Source organism: Heptranchias perlo, chromosome 17, assembly GCF_035084215.1.
Source record: "Heptranchias perlo isolate sHepPer1 chromosome 17, sHepPer1.hap1, whole genome shotgun sequence".
In the NCBI taxonomy this organism is placed as follows: domain Eukaryota; kingdom Metazoa; phylum Chordata; class Chondrichthyes; order Hexanchiformes; family Hexanchidae; genus Heptranchias; species Heptranchias perlo.
The window spans coordinates 61053178-61070586 of NC_090341.1; the positions used below are offsets into that span (position 1 = coordinate 61053178).

Genomic DNA, 17409 nt, shown 5'->3' on the forward strand with positions numbered 1-17409 from the left:
CTACATTACAACAGTGACTACACTTCAAAAGTATTTCATTGGCTGTAAAGCACTTTGGGACATCCCGAGGTTGTGAAAGGCGGTATATAAATGCAGGTCTTTCTTTCTTCATCTCTATGAATGTGTCATGCATGCCTTTTCCAACCCCTCTGACCAGTAGGACAGTAGAAACTCCATGATTATACAATTCTTAATCGAACTTCAGTGCTTGTAATATTTTATATCTGTGTAGATTTTAAAGTCTTTAAAGTCAGCTACATCATTAAATAAATTTAAAACAGAAATAGACAGTTTCCTAGAAGTAAAGGGAATTAGGGGTTACGGGGAGCGGGCAGGAAATTGGACATGAATTTAGATTTGAGGTTAGGATCAGATCAGCCATGATCTTATTGAATGGCGGGGCAGGCTCGAGGGGCCGATTGGCCTACTCCTGCTCCTATTTCTTATGTTCTTATGTTCTTTCATGGACAACAAGTTTCCTTCAGCTAAACACTGGGAAGATCTAAATTGTCTCCTTTGGCCCCTGCTGGGCTGAACCAGATCGCTGGCAACCCTGGCATCCGATTTCACCCTGAACTGACCTTCCGACCTCATAGTCCCTCCGACACACAATCACTCACATCCGTGTCACATAGGGAGCTTTATCCAACACCAGCTTCAGAAATGTCCACGTATCATTTCAAATTCACTTTCAGGAGTACATATGTTAACATCGCATCCCTTCATCACATTGTCTGCTTCTTCTGAACCCTCTGCTTCCCCTTGGTGTCTTTGGATGCTGTTCTTTATGCCTAATCTGGTAATCCTCCCGGTTGCTAACTGAGGGCTATGGCTGCTGGAATGCACTGAACTACAAAGGGGGACAATTAAATTCTTGGGACTAAGATGGCCCTCCTCTCGGGGCAGCTAAGGCCTGCGACAGCCCTGCTGCAGACTGCAGCCTCAATTTGAACTTGGAGCAGGAGTTGTGCAGGCAACGGCAAACTGTCCCGACCTCGGCAGTGGGACATTTTGGCCCTGATATTAACAGGGAGGCGGGGAGGTAGGATGCCAGATCGACAGCCTGGCCAGCGGGCGGCAGTCGGAGTTTAGCGGCACGAGGCCACAGCCAGGGACCCATGGGAATGGTCCGTGGTCGTCAAGGTGACAGTAACTGGCCAGGCTGTGATTCTACTGGTAATCTGGACAGGGATTTGTATGATCGGATTAAAAGTGCATTAAAAATAAAATTGAGACGAGGGGGTGGGGGGTGGGAGGAAGGCTCCGGGCACAATCATGATCATGGTGGGGGAGGTCTGAGCATGCTATGATCGTGAGGGGGGAGGTCTGAGCATGCTATGATCATGGTGGGGGAGGTCTGAGCATGCTATGATCGTGAGGGGGGAGGTCTGAGCATGCTATGATCATGGTGGGGGAGGTCTGAGCATGCTATGATCGTGAGGGGGGAGGTCTGAGCATGCTATGATCGTGAGGGGGGAGGTCTGAGCATGCTATGATCGTGAGGGGGAGGTCACGATAGGGGAGAGGTCGCGATATGATCGTGAGGGGGGAGGTCACGATATGATCGTGAGGGGAGAGGTCACGATATGATCGTGAGGGGAGAGGTCACGATATGATCGTGAGGGGGGAGGTCACGATATGATCGTGAGGGGAGAGGTCACGATATGATCGTGAGGGGAGAGGTCACGATATGATCGTGAGGGGAGAGGTCACGATATGATCGTGAGGGGGGAGGTCACGATACGATCGTGAGGGGAGAGGTCACGATACGATCGTGAGGGGGGGAGGTCACGATACGATCGTGAGGGGGGAGGTCACGATATGATCGTGAGGGGAGAGGTCACGATATGATCGTGAGGGGAGAGGTCACGATATGATCGTGAGGGGGGAGGTCACGATATGATCGTGAGGGGAGAGGTCACGATATGATCGTGAGGGGGGAGGTCACGATATGATCGTGAGGGGGAGGTCACGATATGATCGTGAGGGGGGAGGTCACGATATGATCGTGCCCGGAGCCTTCCTCCCATCCCCCACCTCCTCATCTCAATTTTATTTTTAATGCACTTTTCATCCGATCATACAAATCCCTGTTCAAATTATTTGCAGAATCACAGCCTGGCCACCCTGGCTACCGATGACATAATCGGGCCGCGACTTCTGAATCTTAAGAAGTTGCGGCCTGCTTTTGGTGGGAGCCTCGTCCAGGCCTGAATCGCCGACGGAGATACAATGGTGGTTGGGAATGCAGCGGGTTGGGGTCAGGTTGCGCGATTCCGATATTTTAACCCTAAACCGGCGGGATGCAGGAGTTGACCAGGCCGGAGGCCTACAATTTCCTTCAGTACTCATGCTGCTCTGTGCCCCACAAAGGAAGTAAAAAATAGGAAAACCACTTACCTTTTTGGGCCTCTTTAGCGGCTCCTCTTCCTGCTAAGTTGCCCTGGTGAGAAAGCCACAATTGCTTCTCTGCACAGGTCTGCGGTTAAAACTGCAGTCGGGCCCCGATCTGCATATTTAGAGAAGGACGCTGCTGGCTTCTGCCGGGCATCCCTCTCACCTGCTCAGAGGAGCTGGTTGAGAGCAAGGCCTCGCATTAAGTCCCTCAGTCGATTTTAACTGCCCACCTGCCCAGTTTATGCTCTGTAAACTGATGCCTTCCAGACCATTTTGCTGTCCCTCCTGCCATGCCTTTAAACCCATACCCATCCACTCCACATTGAATCAGGAATCACTCCACCAATATTGCACCAGATATCATTCACTTCGTACATTAACTTAAAGCGTAGAAATTAATGTTAACAGCGTTGATAGACGAAGCCTTAATGTAGGATGGTGTTAACCCATTTATTTTATATAATAAAATTGACTTTAAATATTTTGTGTGGTCTATCATTCTTTCATTTGTGCAGAAAGGAAAGTGTGAGACATTCAAAAGCCAAAATGATTGGCTCTGGGCTGGAAGATCCAGGTTGGTGTGGTATAAATGTGAAGAATGATGGTGACTCTCACTGTAATTACTCTCCCCACACTTGTGATGCTGCAGTGTAACATGACAGGTTTACATAGGCAGTTTCCATTATAAATCTGGACAGGAATTTATAATGGGAAAAGTTGACAGGATGTGTGTGCAGATGTAGGACTTTTAATGTATTTAGATATTTCAAAAAATCAGCAAGTGCTGGCCCAGTTTCCAAGCCCCTTGTTTATAGTCGATCTCTTCCAAACACTCCTAAATCAGAAACATTTAAGCAAAGAATATTTTGCACAGTCTGAGGCTGCAAGCACTTTTGTGCACAGTTAACTTTGCTGAGAAACATTTCACTGACATTGGCAGCATAAAAAACAATTGTTGCTGTTACAGTATTTCTGATTCAAAAGATAGGAGCAGATGGAACCTGCACCATCATAAAAACAAAGTCATCCGTTAAACAAGGACACAACTCTGATCTGTTAAGTTTACTGGGTAGTGTAAGCTCTTCATGATTAAGGTAAATATAACCATAAATGCAGTAAATTTGTATTCTTCAATTCAAAGCAGTTTGCATCTTCTTCAACTCCAGTCTGCTCTACTCTATCGCATTCTCAAGGTGCCATTTCACCTTAAAGGTAGGGCGCCAACTGCCCCATCCACCTTTCATCATTGCATGGTAGGAATAGCAAAGGCCCAGACATCATCACAATTGCAGTTTTATGTTTCAGCTACCTCCTTTTTCTTCAGAACCACTGGCTCCTTGTTACATGTGGCATATACATGTATAGACATTGTAGATGTAAATATGTAGCTTGCATTGTGTGTATATGCAGTGTATAGGTATGTATATGTAACATACATTGTGTGTATACAGTATATAGGTATGTATATGTAACATACATTGTGTGTATACGGTATGTAGGTATGTATATGTAACATACATTGTGTGTATACGGTATGTAGGTATGTATATGTAACATACATTGTGTGTATACGGTATGTAGGTATGTATATGTAACATGCATTGTGTGTATACGGTATGTAGGTATGTATATGTAACATACATTGTGTGTATACGATATGTAGGTATGTATATGTAACATACATTGTGTGTATACGGTATGTAGGTATGTATATGTAACATACATTGTGTGTATACGGTATGTAGGTATGTATATGTAACATGCATTGTGTGTATACGGTATGTAGGTATGTATATGTAACATACATTGTGTGTATACGGTATGTAGGTATGTATATGGATGTGTGAGGTGCGGTTGATAGATGTGTGCATTGTGATGTTTAAGCAGAACTGCAGTTTGGGAATCACCATGAAGGGCTGAAGCAGCTCAAAACTGATGAATGTTGGGCTTTTCGTTTTAATGTCGGTCTCTGAAAGAGATTAGATTCCATTCTCAGCACCTCCTGTGCTGAATCTAAATTAGAGAGAGATAGCAAAGTACAGCAATCGCGATCATTCAGAATAACCTTTGTTATCAGTTAATTATTGGAAGTACATTGCGTTTGTGATGTTAATATGGGAATGGTGCTGCAGCTTTGACTGTTAAACCCAGCATCAAGTTTCAGTTTTCTACAAAAAGAATGCTCACAGCTCCCCTGTTCTATCTAGAAAACAACACAATGACCTTTAGCCTTGCAGAAAGAAAACAATTGAACCTTAAGGCAACAAATCCAATTGACAAACACCAGCAATCACCGGGAAACAGTGAGAAATGCCAGAAAACATTGGCATTTACCTGCAAATGCTCAAAACAAATGACTCATTTCATTCCCTGCCGTAAATCTGTTGCAGCATATTTCTCCATGGTTCCTTGTAATACTGGATAAAACTGCTCTGGAACAATATCTCCACATCCAACCAACGTGCAAGGCAAATACTCTCACTGCAGACAAACCCGTTGGGGTGTGAGGTAACAAACAAGGTAAATGAGGGAATCGAGATTCCCTGCAGGAACTCAATAAAACTGAAACAGTCATACCTTAATATCATCTTGCCAACGATGCTCCTTCTGAAACAGCTCGGCTGCTGTGACCAGTCTCTGCAGGGAAGACAAGGAATAGGAATGAGAGACTAACTTTCAGGGAAATTGCAACTTCAGATTTACACAGGATAACTTGTTTACAAGACAATTCTAGAGATAATTCTGACCACAACAGATTTAGAGTCATAGAGTCATAGAGTTATACAGCACGGATAGATGCCCTTCGGCCCATCGTGTCCGCGCCGGCCATCAGCCCTGTCTACTCTAAACCCATATTCCAATAGAGTCATTTAATAGCATCATTCAAATTGGGGCACGGGTCAGCCCAGGTGTATTTACAATAAGAACTGTTTCTTGAGGCAGGAGAACTAAACCATTGCACAAATATTCCACAACTCGTTGAAAGCAAACACAAGGACTCAGTGATAGCGAGCGTGAAGACTCTGTGATAGAGAGTGTGAAGACTCAGTGATAGCGAGCGTGAAGACTCAGTGATAGAGAGTGTGAAGACTCAGTGATAGCGAGCGTGAAGACTCAGTGATAGAGAGCGTGAAGACTCAGTGATAGCGAGCGTGAAGACTCAGTGATAGAGAGCGTGAAGACTCAGTGATAGAGAGCGTGAAGACTCTGTGATAGAGAGTGTGAAGACTCAGTGATAGCGAGCGTGAAGACTCAGTGATAGAGAGTGTGAAGACTCAGTGATAGCGAGCGTGAAGACTCAGTGATAGAGAGCGTGAAGACTCAGTGATAGAGAGTGTGAAGACTCAGTGATAGAGAGTGTGAAGACTCAGTGATAGCGAGTGTGAAGACTCAGTGATAGAGAGCGTGAAGATTCAGTGATAGAGAGTGTGAAGACTCAGTGATAGCGAGTGTGAAGACTCAGTGATAGAGAGCGTGAAGACTCAGTGATAGAGAGCGTAAAGACTCTGTGATAGAGAGTGTGAAGACTCAGTGATAGAGAGTGTGAAGACTCAGTGATAGCGAGTGTGAAGACTCAGTGATAGCGAGCGTAAAGACTCAGTGATAGAGAGTGTGAAGACTCAGTGATAGAGAGCGTAAAGACTCAGTGTTAGCGAGTGTGAAGACTCAGTGATAGCGAGCGTGAAGACTCTGTGATAGAGAGTGTGAAGACTCAGTGATAGAGAGCGTAAAGACTCAGTGTTAGCGAGTGTGAAGACTCAGTGATAGCGAGCGTGAAGACTCTGTGGTAGAGAGTGTGAAGACTCAGTGATAGCGAGCGTGAAGACTCAGTGATAGAGAGTGTGAAGACTCAGTGATAGAGAGCGTGAAGACTCAGTGATAGAGAGCGTGAAGACTCAGTGATAGCGAGCGTGAAGACTCAGTGATAGAGAGCGTGAAGACTCAGTGATAGAGAGCGTGAAGACTCAGTGATAGAGAGCGTGAAGACTCAGTGATAGAGAGTGTGAAGACTCAGTGATAGAGAGTGTGAAGACTCAGTGATAGAGAGCGTGAAGACTCAGTGATAGAGAGTGTGAAGACTCAGTGATAGAGAGCGTGAAGACTCAGTGATAGCGAGCGTGAAGACTCAGTGATAGAGAGTGTGAAGACTCTGTGATAGAGAGTGTGAAGACTCAGTGATAGAGAGCGTGAAGACTCAGTGATAGCGAGCGTGAAGACTCAGTGATAGAGAGCGTGAAGACTCAGTGATAGCGAGCGTGAAGACTCAGTGACAGCGAGCGTGAAGACTCAGTGACAGCGAGCGTGAAGACTCAGTGACAGCGAGTGTGAAGACTCAGTGACAGCGAGCGTGAAGACTCAGTGATAGAGAGTGTGAAGACTCAGTGACAGCGAGCGTGAAGACTCAGTGATAGAGAGTGTGAAGACTCAGTGACAGCGAGCGTGAAGACTCAGTGATAGAGAGTGTGAAGACTCAGTGACAGCGAGTGTGAAGACTCAGTGATAGAGAGTGTGAAGACTCAGTGACAGCGAGCGTGAAGACTCAGTGATAGCGAGTGTGAAGACTCAGTGACAGCGAGCGTGAAAACTCAGTGATAGCGAGTGTGAAGACTCAGTGACAGCGAGCGTGAAGACTCAGTGATAGCGAGTGTGAAGACTCAGTGATAGAGAGTGTGAAGACTCAGTGATAGAGAGTGTGAAGACTCAGTGATAGAGAGCGTGAAGACTCAGTGATAGAGAGCGTGAAGACTCAGTGATAGAGAGCGTGAAGACTCAGTGATAGAGAGTGTGAAGACTCAGTGATAGAGAGTGTGAAGACTCAGTGATAGAGAGCGTGAAGACTCAGTGATAGAGAGCGTGAAGACTCAGTGATAGAGAGTGTGAAGACTCAGTGATAGAGAGCGTGAAGACTCAGTGACAGCGAGCGTGAAGACTCTGTGATAGCGAGCGTGAAGCCTCAGTGATAGAGAGCGTGAAGACTCAGTGATAGAGAGCGTGAAGACTCTGTGATAGAGAGTGTGAAGACTCTGTGATAGAGAGTGTGAAGACTCAGTGATAGAGAGCGTGAAGACTCAGTGATAGCGAGCGTGAAGACTCTGTGATAGAGAGTGTGAAGACTCAGTGATAGAGAGCGTGAAGACTCAGTGATAGAGAGCGTGAAGACTCAGTGATAGCGAGCGTGAAGACTCAGTGATAGAGAGCGTGAAGACTCTGTGATAGAGAGTGTGAAGACTCAGTGATAGAGAGCGTGAAGACTCTGTGATAGAGAGTGTGAAGACTCAGTGATAGAGAGCGTGAAGACTCAGTGATAGCGAGCGTGAAGACTCAGTGATAGAGAGCGTGAAGACTCAGTGATAGAGAGCGTGAAGACTCAGTGATAGAGAGCGTGAAGACTCCGTGATAGCGAGCGTGAAGACTCTGTGATAGAGAGCGTGAAGACTCAGTGATAGCGAGCGTGAAGACTCAGTGATAGAGAGCGTGAAGACTCCGTGATAGCGAGCGTGAAGACTCTGTGATAGCGAGTGTGAAGACTCCGTGATAGAGAGTGTGAAGACTCAGTGATAGAGAGCGTGAAGACTCCGTGATAGCGAGCGTGAAGACTCTGTGATAGCGAGCGTGAAGCCTCAGTGATAGAGAGTGTGAAGACTCAGTGATAGAGAGCGTGAAGACTCAGTGATAGAGAGTGTGAAGACTCAGTGATAGAGAGCGTGAAGACTCTGTGATAGCGAGCGTGAAGACTCAGTGATAGAGAGCGTGAAGACTCAGTGATAGAGAGCGTGAAGACTCAGTGATAGAGAGTGTGAAGACTCAGTGATAGAGAGCGTGAAGACTCAGTGATAGAGAGTGTGAAGACTCAGTGATAGAGAGTGTGAAGAGCTTGAGTCAGTGATAAAGTACTTCATTGACAGTAAAGCACTTTGGGATGACATGAGGCCATGAAATGCACGACATAAATGTAAGCTCTTTTATTTTCTTCAATTCCTATAACATATTTATAATGGAAACTAACTCTGTCAACTTGTCACATTGTAATTGCACCATCCCCCACAGTGGAGGCCCTACATCGCCAGCACTGGCAGGAGGATGTAACTACAGGTTTACATCGGTGGTTTCCACTGCAAATGTGAGCACAGGAATTTATAGTTGACAGGAAGTGTGCACTGACTTCAGATTTTTAATGGAATTAAGGGGGCAGTAGCAGTTTGGATACAGAATGGGCTAAGTAACAGGAAACAGAGAGTAGTGGTGATCGGTTGTTTATCAGACTGGAGGGTGGTGTACAGTGGTGTTCCCCATGGGTCAGTGCTGGGACCACTGCTCTTAATATATATCAATGACTTGGACTTGGGTGTACAGGGCACAATTTCAAAATTTGCAGTTGACACAAAACTTGGAAGGATCGAGAACAGTGAGGGGGATAGTGATAGACTTCAAGAGGATATAGACAGGCTGGTGGAATGGACGGACACATGGCAGATGAAATTTAACGCAGAAAAATGCGAAGTGATACATTTCGGTAGGAAGAATTAGGAGAGGCAATATAAACTAGACGTTCATGGGATGTGGGCGTCGCTGGCAAGGCCAGCATTTATTGCCCAACCCTAATTGCCCTTGAGAAGGTGGTGGTGAGCTGCCTTCTTGAACTGCTGCAGTCCGTGTGGTGAAGGTTCTCCCACAGTGCTGTTAGGAAGGGAGTTCCAGGATTTTGACCCAGCGACAATGAAGGAACGGCGATATATTTCCAAGTCGGGATGGTGTGTGACTTGGAGGGGAACATGCAGGTGGTGTTGTTCCCATGTACCTGCTGCCCTTGTCCTTCTAGGTGGTAGAGGTCGCGGGTTTGGGAGGTGCTGTCGAAGAAGTCTTGGCAAGTTGCTGCAGTGCATCCTGTGGATGGTACACACTGCAGTCACGGTGCGCCGGTGGTGAAGGGAGTGAATGTTTAGGGTGGTGGATGGGGTGCCAATCAAGCGGGCTGCTTTGTCCTGGATGGTGTCGAGCTTCTTGAGTGTTGTTGGAGCTGCACTCATCCAGGCAAGTAGAGAGTATTCCATCACACTCCTGACTTGTGCCTTGTAGATGGTGGAAAGGCTTTGCAGAGTCAGGAGGTGAGTCACTCGTCACAGAATACTCAGCTTCTGACCTGCTCTTGTAGCCAGAGTATTTATATCGCTGGTCCAGTTAAGTTTCTGGTCAATGGTGACCCCCAGGATGTTGATGGTGGGGGACTCGGCGATGGTAATGCTGTTGAATGTCAAGGGGAGGTGGTTAGACTCTCTCTTGTTGGAGATGGTCATTGCCTGGCACTTTTCTGGCGCGAATGTTACTTGCCACTTGTCAGCCCAAGTCTGGATGTTGTCCAGATCTTGCTGCATGCGGGCACAGACTGCTTCATTATCTGAGGGGATGAGGGATTCCAGGGATGAGGGACTTTAGTTACGTGGATAGACTGGAGAAGCTGGGGTTGTTCTCCTTGGAACAGAGACAGTTGAGAGGAGATTTGATCGAGGTATTCAAAATCATGAAGGGTCTAGACAGAGTGGATGGAGAGAAACTGTTCCCATTGGTGGAAGGGTCAAGAACCAGAGGACAGAGATTTAAGGTGATCGGCAAAACAACCAAAGATGGCACAAGAAAAAACTTTTTTGCACAGCGAGTGATTAGGATCTGGAATGCGAGGGGGTGGTGGAGGCAGGTTTAATCATGGCCTTTAAAAGGGAACTGGATAAGTACTTGAAAGGAAAAAATTTGCAGGGCTACGGGGATCGGGCGGGGGAGTGAGAATAGCTGGATTGCTCTTGCATAGAGCTGGCATGGACTCGATGGGCCAAATGGCCTCCTTCCATGTTGTAACCTTTCTATGAATCTATATTATTGATTTGTTGGGTTCATTTTCAGATGTTGATCTTATGTACTATTTTAACATACTATTTGAGAGAATATACTTATTAGGAAAGGCTAAACAGGTTGGGGCTCTTTTCTCTAAAAAAGAGAAGGCTGAGGGATGACCTGATAAACCCTATCTTTAAGATAATGATAGGGTTTGATAGGGTAAATGTAGAGAAGATGTTTCCACTTGTGGGGGAGACCAGAACTAGAGATCACAAACATAAAATAGTCGCTAATAAATCCAATAGGGAATTCAGGAGAATCTTTTTTACCCAGAGAGTGGTTAGAATGTGGAATTTGTTACCACAAGGAGTAGTTGAAGAGAATAGCATAGATGCATTTAAGGGGAAACTAGATAAACACATGACAGTAAAAGGAATAGAAGGATATGCTGATCGGGATAAATGAAGTAGAGAGGGAGGAGGCTCGTGTGGAGCATAAACGCCGGCATGGACCAGTTAGGCCGAATGGCCTGTTTCTGTGCTGTAGTTTTGATGTAACTCGATGTAACACTGACTTTGATTTTACATATTATTTTAATGCTGCAATTATTTTTTATTCCTAGTTAAAGCATTCTTAAAAACATCAGATCTCCTTGCTTTATTCAGGAGAACAATGTTTAGTAAAATACAGAATAGACAGTTAAATGAATACTATACAGTAAACCATGTATTTGGGCCACCACATTTTAAATGATGTTGGTGTACTTTGTTTCTCCTAGGGTATAATTATAACTGGTTAGTCTTTCATGTTCTGAGCACAGGATACAATACTGGAAATGAAAAATGTTCTAAACATGTTATCACCTTTTTCAAAGGAAAATAATTTCAATTTGAATAATGAAGTATTTTCAGATATAGCTTACTAGAGATGCAAAATGCATTTACTGAGCATATTGATTAGTCTGCAAACTATGTTGGAATAATTGCAATCATGATTTCCAATCTATTTTTCCATTTCTGTCAGAATCACGTATCACAATTTGAATTTTCAGCAAATTTATGAATAGACATCAGGCACAGTCGTCATATTAGAAATGACATTGACCTTGAAAGCAAAGAACGGAACTGGTCTGCATGGGACACCGTGCCCGGGGAGAGTCTCCAGTCCGCACGGGACACTGTGCCCGGGGAGAGTCTCCAGTCCGCACGGGACACCGTGCCCGGGGAGAGTCTCCAGTCCGCACGGGACACTGTGCCCGGGGAGAGTCTCCAGTCCGCACCGTGCCCGGGGAGAGTCTCCAGTCCGCACCGTGCCCGGGAGAGTCTCCAGTCCGCACGGGACACTGTGCCCGGGGAGAGTCTCCAGTCCGCACGGGACACTGTGCCCGGGGAGAGTCTCCAGTCCGCACGGGACACTGTGCCCGGGGAGAGTCTCCAGTCCGCACGGGACACTGTGCCCGGGGAGAGTCTCCAGTCCGCACCGTGCCCGGGGAGAGTCTCCAGTCCGCACCGTGCCCGGGGAGAGTGTCCAGTCCGCACCGTGCCCGGGGAGAGTCTCCAGTCCGCACTGTGCCCGGGGAGAGTCTCCAGTCCGCACGGGACACTGTGCCCGGGGAGAGTCTCCAGTCCGCACCGTGCCTGGGGAGAGTCTCCAGTCCGCACCGTGCCCGGGGAGAGTGTCCAGTCCGCACGGGACACTGTGCCCGGGGAGAGTCTCCAGTCCGCACTGTGCCCGGGGAGAGTCTCCAGTCCGCACTGTACCCGGGGAGAGTCTCCAGTCCGCACGGGACACCGTGCCCGGGGAGAGTCTCCAGTCCGCACGGGACACCGTGCCCGGGGAGAGTCTCCAGTCCGCACTGTGCCCGGGGAGAGTCTCCAGTCCGCACGGGACACCGTGCCCGGGGAGAGTCTCCAGTCCGCACCGTGCCCGGGGAGAGTCTCCAGTCCGCACTGGACACCGTGCCCGGGGAGAGTCTCCAGTCCGCACGGGACACCGTGCCCGGGGAGAGTCTCCAGTCCGCACGGGACACTGTGCCCGGGGAGAGTCTCCAGTCCGCACCGTGCCCGGGGAGAGTCTCCAGTCCGCACCGTGCCCGGGGAGAGTCTCCAGTCCGCACGGGACACCGTGCCCGGGGAGAGTCTCCAGTCCGCACTGGACACCGTGCCCGGGGAGAGTCTCCAGTCCGCACTGTGCCCGGGGAGAGTCTCCAGTCCGCACAGTGCCCGGGGAGAGTCTCCAGTCCGCACTGTGCCCGGGGAGAGACTTCAGTCCACACTGTGCCCGGGGAGAGTCTCCAGTCTGCACTGTGCCCGGGGAGAGTCTCCAGTCCACACTGTGCCCGGGGAGAGTCTCCAGTCCGCACCGTGCCCGGGGAGAGTCTCCAGTCCGCACTGTGCCCGGGGAGAGTCTCCAGTCCGCACGGGACACTGTGCCCGGGGAGAGTCTCCAGTCCGCACCGTGCCCGGGGAGAGTCTCCAGTTCACGCGGGACACCGTGCCCGGGGAGTGTCTCTAGTCCGCACTGGACACCGTGCCCGGGGAGAGTCTCCAGTCCGCACTGTGCCCGGGGAGAGTCTCCAGTCCGCACTGGACACCGTGCCCGAGGAGAGTCTCCAGTCCGCACTGTGCCCGGGGAGAGTCTCCAGTCCACATGGGACACCGTGCCCGGGGAGAGTCTCCAGTCCTCACTGTGCCCGAGGAGATTCTCCAGTCTGCACTGGACACCATGCCCGGGGAGAGTCTCCAGTCCGCACTGTGCCCGGGGAGAGTCTCCAGTCCGCACGGGACACTGTGCCCGGGGAGAGTCTCCAGTCCGCACGGGACACCGTGCCCGGGGAGTGTCTCCAGTCCGCACTGGACACCGTGCCCGGGGAGAGTCTCCAGTCCGCACTGTGACCAGGGAGAGTCTCCAGTCCGCACTGTGCCCGGGGAGAGTCTCCAGTCCGCACTGGACACCGTGGCCGAGGAGAGCCTCCAGTCCACACTGTGACCGGGGAGAGTCTCCAGTCCGCACGGGACACCGTGCCCGGGGAGAGTCTCCAGTCCGCACCGTGCCCGGGGAGAGTCTCCAGTCCACACGGGACACCGTGCCCGGGGAGTGTCTCTAGTCCGCACTGCACACCGTGCCCGGGGAGAGTCTCCAGTCCGCACTGTGCCCGGGGAGAGTCTCCAGTCCGCACTGGACACTGTGCCCGGGGAGAGTCTCCAGTCCACATGGGACACCGTGCCCGGGGAGAGTCTCCAGTCCGCACTGTGCCCGAGGAGATTCTCCAGTCTGCACTGGACACCGTGCCCGGGGAGAGTCTCCAGTCCGCACGGGACACTGTGCCCGGGGAGCGTCTCCAGTCCACATGGGACACCGTGCCCGGGGAGAGTCTCCAGTCCGCACTGTGCCCGAGGAGATTCTCCAGTCTGCACTGGACACCGTGCCCGGGGAGAGTCTCCAGTCCGCACTGGACACTGTGCCCGGGGAGAGTCTCCAGTCCACATGGGACACCGTGCCCGGGGAGAGTCTCCAGTCCGCACTGTGCCCGAGGAGATTCTCCAGTCTGCACGGGACACCGTGCCCGGGGAGTGTCTCCAGTCCGCACGGGACACCGTGCCCGGGGAGAGTCTCCAGTCCGCACTGTGCCCGAGGAGATTCTCCAGTCTGCACTGGACACCGTGCCCGGGGAGAGTCTCCAGTCCGCACCGTGCCCGGGGAGAGTCTCCAGTCCGCACGGGACACCGTGCCCGGGGAGAGTCTCCAGTCCGCACTGGACACCGTGCCCGGGGAGAGTCTCCAGTCCGCACTGTGCCCGGGGAGAGTCTCCAGTCCGCACTGTGCCCGGGGAGAGTCTCCAGTCCGCACTGTGCCCGGGGAGAGTCTCCAGTCCACACTGTGCCCGGGGAGAGTCTCCAGTCCGCACTGGACACCGTGGCCGAGGAGAGCCTCCAGTCCACACTGTGCCCGGGGAGAGTCTCCAGTCCGCACTGTGCCCGGGGAGAGTCTTCAGTCCGCACTGTGCCCGGGGAGAGTCTCCAGTCCGCACTGTGCCCGGGGAGAGTCTCCAGTCCACACTGTGCCCGGGGAGAGTCTCCAGTCCGCACTGTGCCCGGGGAGAGTCTCCAGTCCGCACTGTGCCCGGGGAGAGTCTCCAGTCCGCACTGTGCCCGGGGAGAGTCTCCAGTCCGCACTGTGCCCGGGGAGAGTCTCCAGTCCGCACTGTGCCCGGGGAGAGTCTCCAGTCCACACTGTGCCCGGGGAGAGTCTTCAGTCCGCACTGTGCCCGGGGAGAGTCTCCAGTCCGCACTGTGCCCGAGGAGAGTCTCCAGTCCGCACGGGACACTGTGCCCGGGGAGAGTCTCCAGTCCGCACCGTGCCCGGGGAGAGTCTCCAGTCCACACGGGACACCGTGCCCGGGGAGTGTCTCTAGTCCGCACTGGACACCGTGCCCGGGGAGAGTCTCCAGTCCGCACTGTGCCCGGGGAGAGTCTCCAGTCCGCACTGGACACCGTGCCCGAGGAGAGTCTCCAGTCCGCACTGTGCCCGGGGAGAGTCTCCAGTCCGCACTGGACACTGTGCCCGGGGAGAGTCTCCAGTCCACATGGGACACCGTGCCCGGGGAGAGTCTCCAGTCCGCACTGTGCCCGAGGAGATTCTCCAGTCTGCACGGGACACTGTGCCCGGGGAGAGTCTCCAGTCCGCACGGGACACCGTGCCCGGGGAGAGTCTCCAGTCTGCACTGTGCCCGGGGAAAGTCTCCAGTCCGCACTGTGCCCGGGGAGAGTCTCCAGTCCGCACTGGACACCGTGGCCGAGGAGAGCCTCCAGTCCACACTGTGCCCGGGGAGAGTCTCCAGTCCGCACTGTGCCCGGGGAGAGTCTTCATTACGCACTGTGCCCGGGGAGAGTCTCCAGTCCGCACTGTGCCCGGGGAGAGTCTCCAGTCCACACTGTTCCCGGGGAGAGTCTCCAGTCCGCACTGTGCCCGGGGAGAGTCTCCAGTCCGCACTGTGCCCGGGGAGAGTCTCCAGTCCGCACTGTGCCCGGGGAGAGTCTCCAGTCCACACTGTGCCCGGGGAGAGTCTTCAGTCCGCACTGTGCCCGGGGAGAGTCTCCAGTCCGCACTGTGCCCGGGGAGAGTCTCCAGTCCACACTGTGCCCGGGTAGAGTCTCCAGTCCGCACGGGACACTGTGCCCGGGGAGAGTCTCCAGTCCGCACTGTGCCCGGGGAGAGTCTCCAGTCCACACTGTGCCCGGGGAGAGTCTCCAGTCCACACTGTGCCCGGGGAGAGTCTCCAGTCCACACTGTGCCCGAGGAGAGCCTCCAGTCCACACTGTGCCCGGGGAGAGTCTCCAGTCCACACTGTGCCCGGGGAGAGTCTCCAGTCCACACTGTGCCCGAGGAGAGCCTCCAGTCCACACTGTGCCCGGGGAGAGTCTCCAGTCCACACTGTACCCGGGGAGAGTCTCCAGTCCACACTGTGCCCGGGGAGAGTCTCCAGTCCACACTGTGCCCGGGGAGAGTCTCCAGTCCACACTGTGCCCGGGGAGAGCCTCCAGTCCACACTGTGCCCGGGGAGAGTCTCCAGTCCGCACTGTGCCCGGGGAGAGTCTCCAGTCCGCACGGGACACTGTGCCCGGGGAGAGTCTCCAGTCCGCACTGTGCCCGGGGAGAGTCTCCAGTCCAGTGTGTTAGTGTATCGTGATGTTTTCGTGTAACGTGGTGTGTTAGTTTAATGTGGTGTGATAGTTAAATGTGGTGTGTTAGTGTAACAGTGTGTTAGTGTATTGTGGTGTGTTAGTGTCACTTGGCCTTTATTAAGACATCCTCACAGTCCTTTGGATAAATGTAATGATTTGTTTTCAGAATGAATGTATTGCCAAACATTTGTGAGACATGTGCAATGTTGAACTCATTGGACACATGCTGGACATTAATTATTTAATGTAGAGAAACATTTGAAAGTGTTCATTCCATGTAAAATGCTGCACCGAAATTATTTAAAGGCAGCAGAATACCCGAGAATGGGTTCTACAAACGGAAGCTAAAATAGGAAACCCTTTCTTTCTCTACACAGCTTCCATTAAATGCTTGATAAATTCATAACAAATGCAGACTCCTGTTTTATCTCCTTAACGGCACAACTCAAACTATCCTCAGTGACTGTAACAGGTGGTACAATTAACTAAAACTTTGGTTATTTTTTCAAGCTTCCAAGTGCAGCACAATAAGAGAACAAAATCGTAAAATCATTTACCTTTCATAAATCTCTCAGAAATGTTACAATCGTGCTAATAATTCAGTGAACTTATAATGTATTAAATGTGAGGCTGACTATAGCACAGTATCTTAAACAACAGGAAGAAATAATAATGGTTTCAAATCTTTCAAAATGAGATCACATTTGGAATAATGAGTCCATTACTCAATCATGTCTTGTACCAGCCATTTCGTAAGATCCCACATGGGAAAGAGGCCGGTACATGGGATTAAAGGGGAAGGCAGCCACATGGATTGAGAGATCCATGTGGGTAAAATGCAAACCGTAGGGGTAAAGGGAAGTTTCTTGGACTGGGAAGGTGTTCCACAGGGGTCAGCGTTGGGGCTGCTCTTATTATTTTACACATAAAACCTGTACTTAGGACTCGAGGGAAGATGATAAATAGTGAAAGATTGCAGTAAGATGGAGATAGGCTTGCAGGGTGGCCAGATGTTGCTCAATGTGCTAAAATGTGAAGTAAAGCAACGAAGAACAGTGAAAGCAAATACACCTTAAATGGGAGGATTTTAAATGGGGTAGAGAAGCAGATGGACCTTGGTATACAGGTCATTAAAGGTGACAATGGAATCCTTAGCTTTGAGTCTAGTGGTATAGAGTACAAGAGCAAGGAGGTAATATTGAGATACAAGTCATTAGTTAGGCTACAGCTAGAGTATTGTGTAGTTTTAGGACCCCATTACAGGGGGGATATAAAAGCAACGGAAAAGGTGCAGTGTAGATTCGCAAGGATGTTAACAAGGTTGCGGGGTTGAGAAATTAGGGCCTTTTTTGACCAGAGTTGAGGAGGAGAAGGGATGAACTGATAGAGTAGAAACATAAAGGTTTACAGCACAGAAGGAGGTCACTTGGCCCACCATGCCTGTGCCTGCTTTTTGCTGGAGCAATCCAAAAACTAATCCCACTGCTCCGCACTTTCT

At 50.7% G+C, this 17409-nt stretch overlaps 1 protein-coding gene across 2 annotated transcripts in view; it reads right to left on the reverse strand.

Moving 5' to 3' along the window:
- Positions 1–17409, reverse strand: part of cacna2d2a (calcium channel, voltage-dependent, alpha 2/delta subunit 2a) — a 1119650-nt gene that overhangs the window by 687404 nt on the left and 414837 nt on the right. For both annotated transcript variants that reach the window (XM_067999049.1, XM_067999048.1), the window contains exon 4: positions 4975–5034. In XM_067999049.1, the coding sequence (XP_067855150.1) occupies positions 4975–5034 (60 nt within the window). The remainder of the gene's footprint in view (positions 1–4974; positions 5035–17409) is intronic.